Source organism: Neoarius graeffei, chromosome 4 (genome assembly GCF_027579695.1).
Source record: "Neoarius graeffei isolate fNeoGra1 chromosome 4, fNeoGra1.pri, whole genome shotgun sequence".
NCBI classification, from domain to species: Eukaryota; Metazoa; Chordata; class Actinopteri; order Siluriformes; family Ariidae; genus Neoarius; species Neoarius graeffei.
In genome coordinates this window covers 90025812-90046648 of record NC_083572.1, presented here as the reverse complement: position 1 = coordinate 90046648, position 20837 = coordinate 90025812, and the positions used below count along the sequence as shown (strand labels likewise).

The 20837-nt window shown below is 43.4% G+C and overlaps 1 protein-coding gene across 13 annotated transcripts in view; it reads right to left on the bottom strand.

The window, feature by feature from the left end:
• Positions 1-648: 648 nt before the first annotated feature.
• Positions 649-20837, bottom strand: part of mast2 (microtubule associated serine/threonine kinase 2) — a 391407-nt gene continuing 371218 nt past the window's right edge. For all 13 annotated transcript variants that reach the window (XM_060919978.1, XM_060919988.1, XM_060919981.1 and 10 more), the window contains 10 exons: positions 20389-20511; positions 20126-20235; positions 19761-19915; positions 14272-14555; positions 13952-14167; positions 11739-11965; positions 11524-11646; positions 11312-11448; positions 11026-11210; positions 649-5660 (listed from right to left, as the gene is read on the bottom strand). In XM_060919978.1, coding sequence (XP_060775961.1) covers positions 3730-5660; positions 11026-11210; positions 11312-11448; positions 11524-11646; positions 11739-11965; positions 13952-14167; positions 14272-14555; positions 19761-19915; positions 20126-20235; positions 20389-20511 — 3491 coding nt within the window. In that variant the 3' untranslated portion in view covers positions 649-3729. The remainder of the gene's footprint in view (positions 5661-11025; positions 11211-11311; positions 11449-11523; positions 11647-11738; positions 11966-13951; positions 14168-14271; positions 14556-19760; positions 19916-20125; positions 20236-20388; positions 20512-20837) is intronic.

Below are 20837 nucleotides of genomic sequence, written 5' to 3'. Positions count from 1 at the left end.
ACGTATGTGACCGCTAGGCCCTAGGAGGTTAAATTGAAACTTAACGATTATTTAACTTCATAATTGTAAACATTTGATTTGTAAATCTTTTTTTTTTGTATTTGTGTTATAATTTGTGAATATTTCCTTATTTTTCTGGAATTGTAATATTTTATAAACAGGACCTCATTGAAAACCACGCTATGTGACATGAGCTTCCTGAATAAATATTATTATTTTTTTAAATAATAAAAAAAAATATTGCAGAAAAAAGAAAAATCACTGAAAACTGACAGTAGTGTGCCATTTCCTTTTAGCACTTACTGATGTTTCTATTACTATTCCTCAACCTCTCGAGGGTTACTTGAGGCAAAGAACTGAAATGATTGAAAGGGTTATTTTTCCTGATGCAATTCCCAGCAGTGGAACAGAGATGAAAAGATGGAGTGATGGGTAACGACACCAATTCACAACTACTTGCTCATTCCAAACTACACTACACTACATAACACACTCTCCCAAGACCCCATTTCAATCAAGTTTAAATTACAGCTTGGAGTACATTTTAGATTAAAACAGCAGCACTGGTCTAAAAGGGCCACGTCATCTACAAAGTCTGCACAAATAAAGTCAGCACATATTCATGGAAAAATAAGGGACGCAACTGTCTTTTAAAAAAAACAAAAAAACAAAAAAATCTTTATTGTTCTTAAGGAAGGAGTTACAACAAACATGCGTCTTAACCACAATAGAAATTAAAAAGATATTGCACTGGTTTAACTAGCAGTTATTTTCTTTTTCAAATCGCATCTCTGTTCATTTATTATTATTATACAACCTGTTTTTCGTAAAAATGAAATAAAACAAACCCACAGAGAAGACAGGAAATATATTATAATCTCCATGTACTGCGGAAATCCCTCAGGAAAGTGGTGTAGCACCTATTCCGTCCAGCTGTTTTTCATATACTTATTATATGCTGCGTGACTGTCTTGCTGGTTTCTTTATTCACTGGTGCTTTAGTGGTTTCATTTTAAAAGACAGAGGGTGAGAAAGGCTGGCTGTAATACCGTATTCTTAAAGTGTGAGTGTGTGAGAGAGAGATGACATAAGGCTGTGAGACTTATTAGTGAACAACTCCACAGGATTCTGGCACTCTAACCAAATCTGAACATATAGTATAACTATCCAACAGTGAGTGTGTGTGTGAGTACAATACATACCACAGTTAGCCCAAAAAGCCAAGCTTCAGACACGTTTTCTTCCTAATTATTCCAAATTTAACATTACTTGGATATTATATTAACAGTACAGTAACAAGGTATAATTATTATGCTTAACCATATGCTGTGGACTGTAATAGACATTCAAATCCAGTGGCCTGCTGGAGACCATCCCTGGTGATTTCCTTCCTAACACACACCTACTTGGGCCTCCTATAGTTAGACACTCGTAGGTTTGGCCCAGTCATGAAGACTGCATGTAAGATCGGTCAGTTTAATCGAGAATGATGCCACCAAAAGATAAAGGCTGGTTTTCCAAATCTGACATTTTATTTTCAATGGGAGATTTTCGATTAAATATCGGCAAATCGACAAACTGTGCTCGACTTTGATAAAATTAAACTCTGTTAGATCATTACAGTCCATAGCTTACGGTTAAAATAAGCCACTAACACTTTTCGTAAGCTCTACCCACCTCCATCCTAGACTCAGTCCTAATAAAGAGGTAAAAGGTTTGTCTGATATCTTCTGGAGGGAACAGATTGCTTCAGCTCAATGTTTGGTCCTGCGCATCAAGCTGGGAATTCAGGAAAGAGCCACTTCGAAGTAAAATGTCAATTCTGACAATAAGACATAAAAAATGTAAAACACTCACAGAAACCGTGAAGCTTGAAATGAAGCTTCGGGCTCCAAGAGCCGTCAAAAGCTTTTCATTTCATACCGACGGAACATTTCTGAATTACTGTACAGACCATCATGTGACTACTCATTTCTAAGATGTTAATAAATCAAACTTAGCTGCAAACTACAGTAAGGTTGTTTTTAAACTGTGGGACTTCCAGAACTGAAAGTCCTTACATAATCAGATTTGCTATGAAATGACATTCATGAATGTGCTGCAATGAATAAAACACTGTTTAAAACTGGATCAGTTATGAAGTCTTCGTTGACTAACATAGTATTAGTACAGCATTGAAGGGGGAAAAAAAAACACACCCAAAACACAAAATGAAAGTATTTGATATTCTGTAAATGTCCGCACAAATAGGCTTAAAAACGCAATAGGAGAAACAGAAGAGTGCACTTAAACTTCCACAAGCATCTGTTTCACTCAAGTTGGTGTAAACACATAAATGTAGCCACGTGACAATTAACAAGGGGTTAAATGATTGGTCAAACCCCTCAAGACCCCAACAAGCCCTGGGATCTGATTGGACTGTATTTTATTAGTTTTCATTTTCATATGACACAAAGTAAAAAGGGATTGTGCAAATACATCCTTGCCTGCTCGTAATAAATGTCTATATCAGACACAGCTGAAACGGCAAAGACAGAATCTAATCTAAGATACACTCCCAATACACTCGGATATAAAACTGACACAGAACTTTAAATATTCATTTATATAAGCACGCACGCACGCACGCACGCACTCACTCATTAACAAGCCTGTACAAGTTTTCTGACTTTAAAAGGTTAGTGGCAAATATACAGAAAGAACACAGCAAGTTGGTCCAGATCCTAAAAATAAAACTGTTTCAGTTGCTTATTATTAATAATAATAATAATAATAATAATAATAATAATAATAAAAAAGAGAGCAGGGGCTAGAAATAAAAACATTAAAACATTTCCAATTTGGAGTGCTTTTTTCAGTATGAATATCAGTTGACCATATACAATCATCGATACATCAAGCAAGTACATGTGGCCAGATGTTTCACCGTCACTAATAACACATGGAACCTGGCAGACGAAACAAGTTTCTACAGATCTGTATGAGGAGCTACAGCTCAGCAATTTGAAACACGATGAAAAAATGACAGATGTGATTTTTTTTTTTTTTTTAAACACACATCTAATTTAACCTGTTGTTTTGACCTGGGAAACCTGTTTTAAACAAGATTACAGGCTCTTTTGTGGAAATAAACCAGAATTAATTTTAGCATTACTGAGAAGTGTGTAATAATCCAGACTCTTCAGAAATCAGGCATATAATTTGTACAGTACTCGGACTGTTACCAGTATAATAATAACAACTGAGGGAAAATGTAGTGGTGGATTTCAGCCAACCTAATGCAGGATTCTACTCCAGTAATACAAATTGCTAAGCATACACTGATTTTATTGCTGAGATACATCTTACCTCCACCAATGAATGGCAAACGGATTTACAAGTGAGGACTTAAGTTTTTATTAAGGCACCACTAGCTCTAAAACTGCAAATAAACTGAACCTAATATTCAAGTGAGCAGACACTGAATGTTACTATTTTCGTCTTTCAAACAGTTTATTTCTAGCCCCATATTTTCTTTTTTTTTCTGAACTTAATAAAACAAATGTTGAGAAAAGTGATAAAGGGGAAAACAAAAGCAATCCGAAGCCCACAAGTCACAATGAAGCTGCTGAGCTCCTTTGCTTGTATTTACTTCTTTCATTTATTTCCTCCCACAGTTAGTGTGAAGTATATATATATATTTTTTAACACGCATGCTAGGTGAGTTGTCATTTTTTTTTCTGTGCAAGGCTATTTCTTCTTGCTGGATTTGTCTTGCTGTGTGGAGGAACTGGGTTTGGCCTGGTTCTGGGAATGTGCTTCAGGGCTGGGCCTCTGGGAGGCACTGCTCCGTGGAGTTCCTGGCCTCTCCTGGGCCTCTTCTGGGCCTGATGAGCTGTGTTTTGGGGTGGAAGGCCTCTTTGAAGCTCCTTCAGTCTCTTGGAACCTCTGTGAAGTTGAAGGTAGCTCGGATATTGTAGGGGATTGTCGAGTGAGGGATTGAGACTGCCGAACTGTTTGGGAGACAGAAGCAACTGATGGAAATGTCTTTTCAGGAAAACGAGAACTGTTCAAATGTGGATCTTTGCTTTTTGGGTGCATCGTGTCTGCATGGGGTCTGGCCTCCTTGCTCCGTTCAGTAGCTTCTTTGGTCCCTGGGATGTTCAGCTTTACTGGCCCTAGTACACTCTTGGCCACTGTGGCCAGCTGAGAAACCACTTTATCCACTCCACTCTCAGCTGCTGTGGAGCTGGTGGAGGAGGATGCTGCAGCAGCGGCAGCTGCGACTTGTCTCCGGTTGTCTGCCTCCTTCATCTCTTTAGTGATGCCTCCATTTGGTGGAGTAGGGGTTTGGGGTTCCCGGGTTATGACAGGCACTGTACTGGGCTCTTGCTTGCTGCTGACTCTGGCAGTCCTGCGGTCGGGAGGGGGCGCTGAGGGTTTAACAAAAGGGTCCTTGCTGACAGTGGTAAATGCGCTACCAGGTGTAGAAAAAGTGCTGGTCAGAGAGCTGGGTTGAGGACCAGATGTTTTACTGCTGGACACAGAATCCTGAACCTTTCCCTGTCTCTTGCTGGAATTATCCAGTAGTGCTGAGGTAGAGGCAACAGAGGGAGTGGATATCAAGGTCTGGGTGGGTTTTTCCTCAGAGACATTAGCTGCCAACGATGGAGGTTGGGCTTGCATCTGGTTTTGGGCCTGGAGACCTTGGCTCAGCTGAGGGGAGCTGGGCTGAGCTGATGTACATGGGGTCAGAGACAGAGTAGTTAAAGCAGCAGGCCCTGTCCTGACATGTGCGGATCCTATTACACTTGTGGGCCGAAGCACATGGCTAGGAGGGACAAAAGTTGTCCTGCGTCCATCCTGGCTGTCCTCTGAACCTTCGTCTGTCTCATCCTCGGAGGAATCCACTTCATGGATGGCATCCTGCTTCTGCAGAGACTCTCTGCGTTCGGCACGGTCCTGTCGGATAGCTGACAGCTTGTCCTTCAGCTTGCTCTTACCAGGAGCCAGCCCTAAAGATCCAGTGGCAGAGTCAGGGCCTTCCTGCCGACCTAGCTTACGGGCTAAAGGCTTCTGCAGAGTGCCCTTTTCTGCTGGAGACACCCTTCCTCCCAGAAGAGTCTCACTAGGGCACTCCTGCAAGCTCTGCAAACTTGGTTCCCGCTGGAGCATGTCCTTCTTAAACTCTGTGTGTGAGATTTCCAGACTGTGCTTGCGGCTGGCGCCCACCGGCAGCTTCTTATCAGCAGCAGACGAAGGAGAGGGAGATGAGGAGGACGACGAGAGTGAGGCTGCCAGTTTCTCAGCTGACTGAACACGTTTCAGAAGAGGTGAACGAGGCGGGTCAGCACTCTTCGGACGAGCAATTTGGCGCACTAGCGGAGGAGAAGAGTGTAGTTTGACAGGAAAGGACTGACCAATGGAGGAGCTCAGGAGTGCATGGCTGGGCAGCGGAGAAGGGGAGCGCTGAGGAGAGGTGCTCTGGGGTGTTGGTGAGGGAGTTCGAGCCAGCGGTGACAGGGGAATGTTACCAGCAGACTTGCGCCGAGGGGAGCGGTACTGGCGCTGCAGCTTTGGGGCCAGGCCATGCAGGGAACTGGGCCGGATCTGACCAGAACTGGCAGGAGAGTTTGGCACGCTGGAGCTGGGAGAGCTGCTCTGAGATGAATTTCCCCCAACTGCAATAAAAGACAAAAAACAAACTGCTACAGTGTTCTACAAATCATTCAAACTTTTTTTTTTTTAATTCATAAAATCACATTTCAGCTTGTACAGTGGTCACTATACCATGATGGGTACACCACTTCATGCACTTGCCTTCTTACCCCAATTCACCCATCACTCTAGAATAGCGTAAATCTGGACTCATGACCTTTTTCCATTGCTCCAGAGTCCAATCTTTATGCTCCCTAGCAAACTGAAGCCTTTTCTTCCAATTAGCCTCACTAACAAGTGGTTTTCTGATGGCCACACAGCTGTTTAGTACCAATCCTGTGAGTTCTCATTGCATTGTGCATGTGGAAACACTTACTTTCACTATTAAACATAACCATGAGTTCTACTGTCCATTTTTTACGATTTGACTTCACCAAGCGTTTAAGTGATCTCCGATCAAGGTCAGTCAAAAGAAATTTTCTGACCACATTTCATCTGCAAAGTCGACAGTTCATCACTATCCTTCCAGGTGTTAATAATGCACCGGACAGTTCTTAACTCAATTCTAGTAATCTCGGCAATCTCCTTAGTTGTTTTCTTTGCTTGATACCAGTAACTTGACCCTTCTGAAACATCCCGTGTCCGAAATCGCAACCCTACTCACTATATAGGGCACTATATAGTGAGGACGCCATTTTGTAGTGCTGTCTGAAACGATAGTGATTATTTACACCCTATATAGTGCACTCAAAGTATCCCACAATGCATCACAAAAAGTAGTGTACAACCGATGGTCACTAACCAAAGCGATATATCCCATCATGCGTTGTGGTCACGCTGAAAGAAATAAAATTAAAAGTCTCAAATTTGATTTAATAAAAGGCAGCGGCAAAAAAGAAAGTATTCAGCCTTGATTTAAAAGAACTGAAAGATGCAGGTACTTTTGTATTTATTAATGTGGGAAATACGCGCAGTATAATATGGATTTATCACAAAAACACGTGCATGTATTTATTATTTTGAAAACCCACCAGCTGACTGATCTAGCACGTTTTAATTGTGCGACAGTAATGACATAAATACCAGCACGACGGACTAGTGTCTGAAAGCGTTTTTTCCCCCCCATTTTACTAATGAGCTCACTATATAGTCCTCTATATAGTAATTCCCTATATAGGGAGTAGTGAACGAGTGAGTGATTTCAGACACAGGGACAGTAACATCTTTCCCATGACCATGGGATACATCTCCCAACATGGATGTTAAAGAAATGAGAAGCTACTCACTGCATCAGTTAGAGTTAAAAGAATTGTTGCCAGCTGAAACACAATCATGGCAGTAATTATCCAATCAAAGACTCTTAAGTATTTGCTTATTTAAAGGAACAGTCCACCGTATTTCCATAATGAAATATGCTCTTATCTGAATTGAGACGAGCTGCTCCGTACCTGTCCGAGCTTTGGGCGACCTCCCAGTCAGTCAGACGCAGTCAGACGCGCTGTCACTCCTGTTAGCAATGTAGCTAGGCTCAGTATGGCCAATGGTATTTTTTGGGGCTGTAGTTAGATGCGACCAAACTCTTCCACGTTTTTCCTGTTTACATAGGTTTATATGACCAGTGATATGAAACAAGTTCAGTTACACAAATTGAAACGCAGCGATTTTCTATGCTATGGAAAGTGCGCACTATAATGACAGGCGTACTAACACCTTCTTCGCGCTTCGGCAGCGCATTGATATCTGAGCTCCGTATCAATGCGCTGTCGAAGCGCGCAGAAGGTGTTAGTACGCCTGTCATTATAGTGCGGACTTTCCATAGCATAGAAAATCGCCACGTTTCAATTTGTGTAACTGAACTTGTTTCATATCACTGGTCATATAAACCTATGTAAACAGGAAAAAACGTGGAAGAGTTTGGTCGCATCTAACTACAGCCCCAAAAAATACCGTTGGCCACACTGAGCCTAGCTACATTGCTAACAGGAGGGACAGCGCGTCTGACTGACTGGGAGGTCGCGCAAAGCTCGGATAGGTACGGAGCAGCTCGTCTCAATTCAGATAAGAGCATATTTCATTATGGAAATACGGTGGACTGTTCCTTTAAATCAAAACGGTGACTTCTTTTTTGGCCAAGCAGTACACAAGCAACATGAGATTTATCATCTCGCACATCCTCCCTCATCAGAACACCCCCCTTCTTTATTAAAAGAATAAATCATCTATCGTGTAATGATGGTGATGGGTGGGTTATCAGGTGCAACTATCCATCCATTATCTATACCACCTGTCTGTCAGGGTCGCAGCGGAAGCTGGAGCCAATCCCAGATGACTTTTGGGCGAGAGGCAGGGTACACCCTGACCAGGTCGCCAATCTATCACAGTGCTAACACAGAGCAGCCATTCGCACTCACACCTCTGGTTAATTTAGAGTAGCCAGTTGACCTAGTCCACATGTCTTTGGATTGTGGAAAGAAACTGGAGCACCTGGAGGAAACCCACGCATGGATGGGGAGAACATGCAAACGCGACACAGAAAGGCTCCAGTCAGCTGCAAGGTTCGAACCTAGAACATTCTTGCTGCGAGGGGACGTTGTGAACCACTGCACCACCATGCCGACGCACAGTTAGTGTGGATGAGACAGAAAGTTTCTCATGCGATTCACAAATGCTACTTAACAGAAAGTTTCTCATGCGATTCACAAATGCTACTTAACTGTCACATCTGGTATGAATTCTAGGTAAAGACACGAAAGAATCTGCTGCCCAAATGTAGCTGAACTGTTAACTTGATGACCAGAAATGCTCTAGCAATTACTGTACGACAACAAATGGGCCAACACATTAACAAATAGACAGACAGAACAGAAAACATCATTAATAACTTTTATTGCACAGCTTTACAGCTGTAAGAAGCACTTTGAGTTCAGAGCATCAATACTAACACCATCATCAAGTTTGCGGATGACACCACAGTGATGGGCCGCATCAAGTACAACGATGAGTCAGCCTACAGGGAGGAGGGTGGCCCGCCTGGCTCTGTGGTGCAGCGAGAACAACTTGCTGCTCAATACCAATAAGACAAAGGAGCTCATCATGGACTTCAGGAGGAATGCTGACACACACCCATCCATATCAACGGTGCAGCAGTGGAGCGTGTGACCAGCTTCAAATTCCTGGGGATCCACATCTCGCAGGACCTCACTTGGACAACCAACTGCTCCAACTTGGTCAAGAAGGCTCACCAGCGTCTCTTTTTCTTGAGGACTCTGAAGAAAAACCATCTCTCTTCAGACATCCTGGTGAACGTTTACCGCTGTACCATCGAAAGCATTCTAACCAACTGTATTACATTCGTGTATGGGAATTCCTTGTTTCGGACCGGAAGGCACTGCAGAAGGTGGTGAAAATCACCCAGCGTGTCGTGGGAGCCTCACTTCCTGCTACGGAGGACGTCTACAGGAAGCGATGTCTCGGGAGAACCATAAACATCAACAAAGACTCCTGCCACCCAGCACACAAACCGTTCACTCTCCTGCCCTCTGGAAGATGCTACAGGAGCCTTCGGACCAAAACCACCAGGTTCAGAACCAGTTTTTTTCTTTCAGCTGTCTCACTGCTGAAGTCCGCCCCCCGACCAAACTGAACTGACTTCACTGCACTATCACCATTTTCACTACTGTTTATTCATACCGCATTTTGTATATTGACCCATCCCACGTGACGTCACGACAAATGCGGCCGCCATTTTGGACATGAACTACCAGTAGTCTACCACAGCCAACAACGAGGAACGACGGCGAAGCATCGAAAGGAATATAGCCATCAAAGAAAGTTTTTACTTTCAGCAAGACTTCCATCATGCCATTATATTGTTGTGCACCTGGATGTAGTAACCATCAACACACAAGGCAAGATTTATCATTTTATCGGATCCCGACAGATGCTGACCGACGGAGAAGATGGATGGTCTCTAAAATATTGGCAAAATTACGTTTATTGACATAGTAATCGTGTGTAACGGGAAGCATTTGCATATCCGAAGTGTTGTGTTTACATCAAAGATAAAATAAACCGATATGACAACGACTGCTGCTGCCAGGTTGGGGACACAAACTAGTAGAAAGGAAGTGTGCCAACAGTGCCAACACGCTTCCTTTGTGGTCGATTCTGCTTTAAGGTAAGATCCATTTAATTATTCGTCTGCTGTGGGTTTGGAATCGGTAGCCTGACCGATTCGTTCATGTTTGTGGTGCCATTTGTTTGTTGACGCGTGTTGAAATGGAAGATTGGTTGTTGACATGATTTCCAGTGATGCTTTGGTGCCGCTGTGGATCAGATGTGTTGAGTAGCCTGACTGTTTTTTTTTTTTTTCTTGCGTGTGGTATCACTGTTGACGCGAGGTTGTTTTTTGAACATGCCAATGCGGACACGATTTCCCCTGATGAGTTATGACTGCAGATGCGATGCGTGTGTGGAGGTGTGGAGTCCGCGTGATATGTGCGTAAGATAGGCTTCTCATGTGTTTGGAGATCCGCGCTCTGAGACAAGCGCAAGCACCGCCAAGGGAAAAAAAGAGACCCCCCCCCCCCCGAAAATATTGGCATAGTTCGAACACTGGGTTGGAGAAAGTAATGGCAAATAGCGAGTGCACAAACCATAGAAGGTAAACTGTACACAGCGCCAGGGCAGTGTGATGGTATGTCCAGTGTTGCCAGATTGGGAGGAATCCCGCCCAGTTGGGCGGTTTCAAGTGCATTTTGAACATATTTTGGGCTGGAAAACTTCAGCAGTATCTGGCAACAGTACTGGCAACAGATACTGCTGACGTTTTCCAGCCCAAAATATGTTCAAAACCCACCAAAATGCACTTGAAACCGCTCAACCTCCCAATCTGGCAACACTGGGTATGTCTACTTTTAGATTGTGTTAGCTTATCAATGAACACACTCGTCACTCGACGAGTTTCACGTCTTTACGACGGATACTTAAATGTGTGTTAGGTATTATTGTTGCAGTCCAAGCAGTCATTGTAGCAGCTAGATGAGCGAGAACCGAAAGGGTCTGTGCCATAAACCGTTATTTCTTCATGTCCAAAATGGCGGTCGCGTTTACGAAGGTCACGTGAGTGGGAAGGGTCAATACTGCAAATATCTATATCATATCATTATACCATTCCATACCCTGTAATTTCTGCACATTTCTATTTGTATATTACACTTATGTTATTTCCTGCTACACACTTCTGCTTAGATGCAATCTGCATTTCATTGCCTTGTACCTGCGACATGTGCAACGACAAAGTTGAATCTTATCTAATCGACCTATCGGAAAGAATAAAATGCTCAGATGTGAACAACATTACAAAGTGCAGCATGCTGAAAGCTTTACCAGAGTGGGCTGAATCCGGTGTGGAGCGGTAGCCCTGTGTTGGAGAGCGAGGGGACATGTGTGTGGGAGATCCAGGTACACTCTCACCCGATGACACAGAACGATTCAGAGATGACAAGCTGCGACTGGTGTGCAGGAGAGACGAGTGCTTAGTGATCTTCCGAAAAAGGGAGTTCCTCTTCTTACTGCAAGAATTCCCCCACATACAAAAAACACAGTTGCACGTCAAGACAGAAAAAGTATTACACTATTACTATTCACAACCATAAGGTGGACTGAACTTCACCTGTCCTGTCCCTCTCGTGTTTTGGTCTTTTTGTTGCGACGAGCCATTTTAGACTTGTAGCTGCTTTTACGAGCTGGACCAATCTTAATGGATGTGTTCTCAAAGGGCGTGGCTGATATAGACACCTTATTTCCACTCTGCATGAAATAAAAGCTATTTTTAGATTAAATATGCTCAATTCGTAACCAGGCTGAGCTCGTGTTTGTATGTACCTTGAGAATGAGCTCCACGACCTCTGTGTGAACAAGGCCGTGGACTGGTTCTCCATTAACGTGTGTGATGAGGTCGCCCTCTCTTAGACCTGCTTCATGGGCTGGTCCTCCCGCCTCCACATGCTGAAAGTAGTCAGCAGACACACTTTAATTATACAGTTGCAACATGATCCAAAAATTCAAAATGTTCTCTACGAGAGGTCTAACTAACTCACCCAGACCATATGGTGTACGGTGTAGATATCAGTGTCTCCCATGTAGACACGGATGGCGCGCAGCGTGAAGCCATACTTCTTGCCTGCTCGGTGGATAACGATGGCAGGTTTCACACTGCAAACAGCCGGTGATAGGTCCCTGCTGGGAGATGAGTCCCGAGACGACGGATTGGAGGACAGGGAGTGAGGGGACATGGGGCTGGCCAGAGGAGAAGCTCCGTGATGCTCTGGATTCCAGGAAATTGGGATAAATAAAATATCAGATGTGAAAATGACACGTACTCAAAAATCGCCTTATTAAATTGCTTGAGAAATGTAACATTTTACATGTTGTTTGTTTGCAAATCAGAACGAAATAGGCTCTTTTACACTTTATATTTCCTTACTAGTATTTCCGGCTTCATCTGTTTCTACAAAGGATACGGCAAAAACTACTGCAGTGAGCATTTTTGCATTTTGACCAATTTGCTGATTCAAATTAATTTCCCTGAAAGGTTTTGATTAAAGCTTAGGCTGACATTAGGACTTAAGATTGAAAGGAAAGGAAAAAATCCATTCATCCATCCATTATCCGTAGCTGCTTATCCTGTGCAGGGTCGCGGGCGAGCTGGAGCCTATCCCAGCTGACTACGGGCGAAAGGTGGGGTACACCCTGGACAAGTCGCCAGGTCATCACAGGGCTGACACATAGACACAGACAACCATTCACATTCACACCTACGGTCAATTTAGAGTCACCAGTTAACCTAACCTGCATGTCTTTGGACTGTGGGGGAAACCGGGGCCAGAGGTGGACAGTAACGAAGTACGTTTACTTGAGTACTGTACTTAAGTACACTTTTTGAGTATTATTTTTGTTGGAAACTTATGACTTCACTACATTTGAAAGACAATTATCGTACTTTTTACTCCACTACATTCCTATCAAGGTCCTTGTTACTCGTTACTATAAAGCAGCTTTGAAAGTGGATGATTTTTTCTTTTCTTTCCTTTCCTAAAACGTGATGGTTTTTCCGCAGGTGACACTGAGACAGCCGATCAGTAATCACTAGGGTCACGTCACATCCACAGACTGGATAAAATCAAGTTCAGTGATTTCTCAGCAGCGTTATTTGAACACAATCAGTTGATGTCAGAATGGAAGGAGGCGGTTCTTCTGGGGAACGCACACACGCACGCATTCATTGCCATACCTAGAACCCATGTTTCAGTTTTCTGAAAGGATTAAAAAGTCGTTTCGTTTTAAATGATTGCTTCGTTTGCCAAAACCAAACCACATCACGGCCTACAAAAACTCGCCGTCCAGCCTGCGGAAGCGTATTGAGGGATGTAAACGTTTTATTCCAAGAGAAAGCTTGCAGTGAAGTTGTCTGTGCTTTTAGAGCTAGCGATAACGTTGCAATAGCTATGCAGTCTGGTTAGTCAAATGACTTTCTATGGATTTGCCCGCCAAGTTGCCATCGCCTTGTCCACGGCTACACATAGCTAGCTAACTCAGACACTGTTAGTTAGCATGTAAAAACAGAGTTACGCTAACATGAATAATGTTAACTTATCTGAAGTCCTTTCAGAAATATGTTTTAGCATAATCTTGCCAAATAAACAATGTAGAAATCTTTCAATATGATTTCGAGTTTGAAAAGAGTTTGCTAGCATGTCAGCTGGAGCTTCACTGACTAGCTAGCTTAACGTTAAACCATCATGACGGCACAGCATGCGTTCATTTTGTGAATTCTTTGGTAACGGCGTTAGGTTTTGTAAGCGTTGTGGCAATAATACAACGATGCATTGACAGAAAATGCACTTTTAATACTTAAGTATTTTTAAAAGCAAGTACTTTAACTTAAGTAAAAATTTGACTGGACAACTTTCACTTGTATCGGAGTAACATTTGACCAGCGGAGTCTGTACTTTGAATTAAGTAATGAAGTTGGGTTCTTTGTCCACCTCTGACCGGAGCACCCCGAGGAAACCCACGCAGACACGGGGAGAACATGCAAACTCAACACAGAAAGGCCCTCGTTGGCCGCTGGGCTCGAACCTAGAACCTTCTTGCCGTGAGGTGACAGTACTAACCTACTACACACCACTGTACCGCCCAGGAAAAACATGAAGTTGCTTTAAATAAATGATAAAAATTTGAAATGTAAGGTGATCACCATTTAAATGCTCAAAGTCCTTTCATTCTTTTGGTCACAGAGGCGTGTGCTCACCTGTTGGTATCATGAGCGACAGTGCAGTGGCCGAGGCTGATTTGATGACCTTGTTGAGTGGCCGTGATGTGTGTTTCTCCGTGTCTCCTGACAGCAGTCTATGACGAGCTCGACGGACCGCCAGGTCGCTGATGGCTTTAGGAGTGGAATTATCTGCTCCCTCATTACTGCTGCAGCGAGGAGAACCTCGATCCGCAGAATCCCCACAACTGCCAGCTGCACACAAGGCACACCACAGACGATAAGTGTTAGTCATTCATAGTGAGAAGTTGAACCTATGCGTACTATATGTGCAATGGATTGCAGAGACGAGCACTGACGTGTGAGCGTGCCACGAGTGGCTTGGCTGGAAGTGGAGCCTGGTGTGATGGGAGACTCATCCAGTCGGAGCTCCCTCTCCACTGGGAGTTCTGGTATTGCAGTAGGGAGCTCTTCACTGCGCTGAGCCCTAATTGGAGTCTTCCTGGCACTCTCCTCCTCGGTGGAGATAGCAAACCGAGGCATTTCGATGATTGCAGAGCAGCAGCGGCGGCGCACCGTAAGAGGGGGGCTGGAGTCGCTCTCGGTGTGTGAGGACTCGGACACCGACAGGCGTTTACGCAAACTGAATATAAAACACATATAAAAGTTACAACATAATCCAGTCTCAAACTGGAGAACAGAAAAACATATTTAATTATCTTAAAATACAATACCAAGCGATCCTGATTGGCTACATACCAGTATACCAAGTACATCAAGTTTAAAAGTATTACCGTCAGAAAAAGAGACCGCTACTACAGCAAATGCAAAATCTATAACTTAAAAAAGGGAACCTGCGATTGATCAGGAGTCTCATCTCATCTCATCATCTCTAGCCGCTTTATCCTGTTCTACAGGGTCGCAGGCAAGCTGGAGCCTATCCCAGCTGACTACGGGCGAAAGGCGGGGTACACCCTGGACAAGTTGCCAGGTCATCACAGGGCTGACACATAGACACAGACAACCATTCACACTCACATTCACACCTACGGTCAATTTAGAGTCACCAGTTAACCTAACCTGCATGTCTTTGGACTGTGGGGGAAACCGGAGCACCCGGAGGAAACCCACGCAGACACGGGGAGAACATGCAAACTCCGCACAGAAAGGCCCTCGCCGGCCACGGGGCTCGAACCCGAACCTTCTTGCTGTGAGGCGACAGCGCTAACCACTACACCACCGTGCCGCCCTGATCAGGAGTCATGCTGTTGAATTTTCAGAGCCGTTTTGTGGCTGGACAACCAAATGGGTCACAACAATCTCAGGGTTCCCGCGGGTGCTCGTCACGTTCGTCATTGACAAACAATCCATCAGTGACGAAGAGAAAATTACTATCAGTCGTCACAGTGACGAATGTATTTATCATCATCATCATCATAAGTCACCTTTTGTAGAAATCCCTCCACAAATCCCACCGCAGTGAAGAGACGGCAGGAAGCCAGAGTGTAAACAATGAGCACGTGCTTGCAACCAAGAAAAATCGACTACAAATCATGACCAAATGAGTGCCAAGCTTTAGCCCAACCGCAGTGCATCTTAATCAGCCTGCAGCCTGGTGTGGTGGTGTAATTATCTCTGCGTGAACCAAACAACAGCGAAGTCTAAGCTGGTGGGGTTTTTTGGGTGGGGCTTCTTCAAGCACTGAACATAACTGAAGGGCTGAAACAGGCATGGGAGAGGCACATGGCGAGCCCCGACCACATCAGGCAGTGTCAGTAATACAGGGGTTGGTAAAAAAAAAAAACACCAAAGTGAAAGTGCCATCAGCCCGACAAGCGACTGAAGGGAGCTATGTTTCAGGTGGCGTGCCGTGCTGAGTTCCCATGGCGAACGTATGATAAACGCAGTGTCATTCTGTGTCCAGTTCGTAAATCGACGGGAAATTCAGATTCCTTCACTGTTGGTTGTTCCAAGATTCTTCTAGACTCTGTTCAATTGTAAATCAGGTTTTGTGTTGAGGTAAAGGCTAAAGGGAGTCCTAATATTGCTTTTGAATAATTCCATGCTAAAATAACCTTCAGTAAGCTCAAACAAAAGAGGTTTATTTTAGCTTGATGGTGCACAGGGCGCCCAAAATCAAGTCTTTCTTATTATGGCCCTTTTCCACTACCCTTTTTCAGCTCACTTCAGCCCGACACGGCTCGCGTTTCGACTACCAAAAAACAGCACGACTCGGCTCTCTTCAGCCCTGCTTAGCCCCTAAAACTCGCACCGTTTTGGAGTGGGGCTGAAGCGAGCCAAACCGAGCCGAGTGAGGCTGGGGGCGTGAGCAGACACTCCCCTGTGCACTGATTGGTGAGGAGGAGTGTCCTCACATGCCCACACACGCCGAGATCTGTAAACACCGCAAACCTGGAAGAAGAATAATTACGAATTACGAGAATTTCTGAAGCCTTATGTGCCTCGCCTCATCTATACGCTCTTGCCAGTATCTGTTGGCGTTGTCGGTGACAACAAGCCACAGCACCAAGACCAGCAACACTAACGACTCCATGTCCTCCATGTTTATTGTTTACTATTCGGGTCGTGAGACTACCACTTAAAAGATCACTGATGTCACTGTTTGCGCTGCTTAACGACATCACGTGACGTCCACCCACTTTCGCTAACTCCACCCAATGTGTCCACCCACTTCCAGCCAGCACAGTTCAGCGCGGTTGTAGTCGAAATGCAACTCCAACAGCCCCGCTCAGCTCGACTCAGTCCAACTCAGCACGGCACGGCTCAGCCGCGTTTGTAGTGGAAAAGTGGCATTAGAGGCTGGAGTGGAGGCCAAATTTTATACGTAATGGAGAGGCCTGTACAAATATTTTAATTGTGGCAGTTTGGTTGGTATAAACCTACATTAAGTCCACTTTGATATGTTGGTAACTAAGAAAAAAACCCACAGACCAAGTGAAGGAAAAAATAAGAAAAAGTCAAGAATACTTCTTTGACTTGATTTTTCAAGGAAAAAAAGTGAAGAATATTTTTCAGAACCCAGGGGAATGCTGCAATCTGCACCGCGCATGGCACTTTTCTGTATTCTTTCCATCAATCCTCCCCAAGCACTCCTGAATATTTATCTTCCAGTCACTTCATATCTCTGGGTTTACAGATTGTAGTCTGTATTTTTTTTCTTTTTAATTGTACACCTACTTTCAGGTAAAAACAAGATTAACTGTGAGCTACTGCTCACTTACGTATCCCCCCCCCGCTCATATCAGAATGCAAGCAATTGAAGGAATAGGACACATAAGTGTTAACTTCAACAAATAATTAACCCTGAAACAAATAGTAAAGAGCACTGTTCTCCCCAGGGATTTCAAATAGCATCCTGGTAAACTGCCATTTTGAAATAGCATTTTGCTTCTTGAAATAGCGTCAAATTCACTGCATAAGCTACTATAAAATTAACACAGATGGCATTATATTCAGACAGTATAGCGTCATATTTATACTATGATGCTATAAGGCCCTGGGAAGAATATTTGTTGTGTCTCATTGTCTGAATACTTGCATATGAGTACAAACCATTCACAAATCTCTCTTTTCAACCATTTGTTGATTAACTTGTCATTTAGATGATTGTTGATTAACTTGTCATTTAAACACAGGGGAATAAAATATTTATCTGAATCCACTGGTTCCAATGACAGAAATAGTCATTTGCACAATTAAATACCACCATATCCAGGAGAAAAATTGTCCATATTAATCTGCTAGTCCAAAAAAAAAAAAAAAAACTTATGAAAAAATTTTGTAAATCCATGCTGTGTGTTTCGTAAATACATTCAGTCGGTAAACAGGAAGTTGATGTGTGACAGCCCTGAAAACAGTAAACACGGTATAGAACCCCAAGCTGAAGCTCGGTACCAAATATCAAGCAGTTGTGATTTGTAGTTGCTGAGAAAAAAAAAAAAAGTGTTACAAAAATTTTGTAAATCCACCCTATACGTTTCGTAAATACATTCGGTCGGTAAACAGGAAGTCGATGTGCAACAGACCTGAAAACAGTATACACGGTACAGAACCCCAAGCTGAAGCTCGGTACCAAATATTGAGCAGTTATGATTTGTAGTTGCTGAGAAAAGCGTTTCGAAAATTTTGTAAATCCACCCTATACGTTTTGTAAATACATTCGGTCGGTAAACAGGAAGTTGATGTGTGACAGACCTGAAAATGGTATACACGGTATAGAACCCCAAGCTGAAGCTTGGTACCAAACATCAAGCAGTTGTGATTTGTAGTTGCTGAGAAAAGTCTTACAAAAATTTTGTAAATCCACGCTATGTTTTGTAAATACATTCGGTCGGTAAACAGGAAGTTGATGTGCAACAGTCCTGAAAACGGTGTACATGGCATAGAACCCCAAGCTGAAGTTTGGTACCAAGTGGCTATGATTTGTGGTTGCTGAGAAAAAGGGTGTTTCAGACAGACGGAGATATGGACAGAGGTAAACCAGTATACCCTCCTTCCTTTGGAGCGGGGGTATAACAAGCAGTTGAAAACCATTGCCATGATGCTTGACAACACGTGTATGAACTAGGGATGTTAACCGATGACCGTTTGACCGATGGTTGACTGAATCAACGTCAACCGGTTAATTTTTTTTTGGTTGTCGGTTAAAAAAAAAAAAATCAATCGTTTTGAAGCTGCCGATTTTGGAGCGGAAAACCTGGAATTCTGTGTTGTAAACGCTTGGGGCATGCCATGCGATGTAAGGACGACAGCTGACAAATCAGAAACACCCATTCAGTCATGTCCCGCCCTCCCGCCCCAGTTGAAGACAGCTGCCACTCGGCGAAAGAAAAGTATAGACACAGGCTTTTTAGCTTACAAATTACTATTCTGTTTTTTTTTTAATTATTATTAGAAGGCACATCGAGTTTAGTCCTGCCTTGGCCAGTGCATTCTGAAAGTATGTTTCGGTCTGTAGCCAACAATGCATGTTACTGCAGATCATATCTCTCCACACAAACTAAAGGCGCAGATGCCGACTTTTGGAGGGGAGAGAATGAAATGACAGCGGTGTCTGGAGGGGGAGTGACAAACGCAGCTTTTATGTCTGTGAGCCAAGTCGGTGACGGCTTCAGAGCAACTTCAATACCATGCAGTAATGGCGTGTTGATATTGGTAACGGCGTTATAACGATTGTAGCTAATTAATTAGATTACCCGGCGTTATAACAGCCTTTATTTTAACGCCGTTATTCCCATCACTGCATGTTATGTACTTCTTCTAGCACTTGACTTTATTTTCAACGCCATCATGGCCAACTGAAACTGTCTCTAAGCTGGAGCCATTTGTCCTCTGCTCCAATACAAACCCCTCGACATCAGTGCCACGTTTGACTAAATGTTTGGCGCTGTAGAAAAGGTAATGTGAGTGGAGGGCAGCGACTGGGACTGAATGTGCGGATGCTCGCGGTTAGATTTAGAATAAATTCTAATAATTCCGATTCTAGAATAATAGTTAACCGACTTTAACCGGCTAATGAGGCTCGGTGGTCGGTCAAGATTTTTTTTTAGTTTTCACCATCCCTAGTATGAACTAATAACTGAACGATTTTTGCTCGTAGGGCAGAAAGATAATCACATAATCACAGTGTTCCTTTTTGTGATTTTGCGTTACAACATGAGTTAAACTGCTATACTGAAAACATACTGCTCAAGATTTTTAATGCCATTCGAAAATGACATTCATTTCACACTGCTTTTTCATGTATTAAAGACCCCACAGATACAACATTTATTAGTTTTCTAATCCCAGTAACTATGAAAACAGTAAGATAAAGCAGAGCACGTACATTTCAGGTGAGCCCACCATCCAGCTGCGGTCTCGTGACTTGAGGCTGCTGAGACTGTCGAGTCTCTCGGCACCCTCCTCACTGAGACTGCGCTTGGTGGGGGGAGGAGTGCGCTTCTCCTCATGCAGGGAGAGACGCTCCATACTGCTGTACACCTGATCAGGAAAAACACACAGCGTACACATCAGGTCTCACTGAACATGTACAGATGCAATATGACAGACAGGTGTGTTCTTAAGAATGCACTGGGTCAATACAGTGCATGTGGATCAGATCATAAAGGCTGGATGAAATCAGCACCAGATTAAACCTTTGTATCCTTAATGGTTTATGTGATTAGCTGGCATTAGATGTGCATTCTGTACCTTGTTAAATCGTGGCGAACAGGAGGAGAACTGACGGATCTCCACATGCTCATCATCATTTGTATCCTCCTCTTCCTCAGAGTCCACATGGTGATACCTGTCTGAGCGAGCTAAGGAAAAAAGGAGAAATGTATCAAAAAGAGACTCGGGCTATGCAGGTGTGAGACTGACAGATAAAAGTAGTGCATACTTTTTTTTTTTTTTTGGACTTCATTCCAGATGAGGGGGGTAAAAAAAAAAAAGTGGCTTATTTGAAGACTTACTGTCAAAGTAGCTGGTATCCTCTTCAGACTCAAGCTGAGGGATAAACTCTGCTTTCTGCCTCAGGAGACTGTTCCAGTCCAGATCAATGAAGAACCTATGCTGCTTCACCTCAAACGCACTTCCTAAACAAAGAGTGAGAGAGAAAACACAGTTAAAAAAAAAAAGGCATCAAAAAGAGCCAGACAGTCAAAGTCAAATATCTGACTATCAAAACATGACACGTGACGGGTACACAAGTTTGATTTCAATTTAAGACAAGAGTGCTCCGAGAGCACAATATCCCACATTGGCAACTCTGCCATAACTCTGGTACAGTGTGACCCAATTTAACGAAATTGCAATATGCGTATTACCGACATATAACAAAGAATCCTGTCAAGTTTCGTGAAATTCCTCCAAAAACTGACAGAGGAGTTGATTTCAGAAGGCGAGTACCCTTCCCAGGATG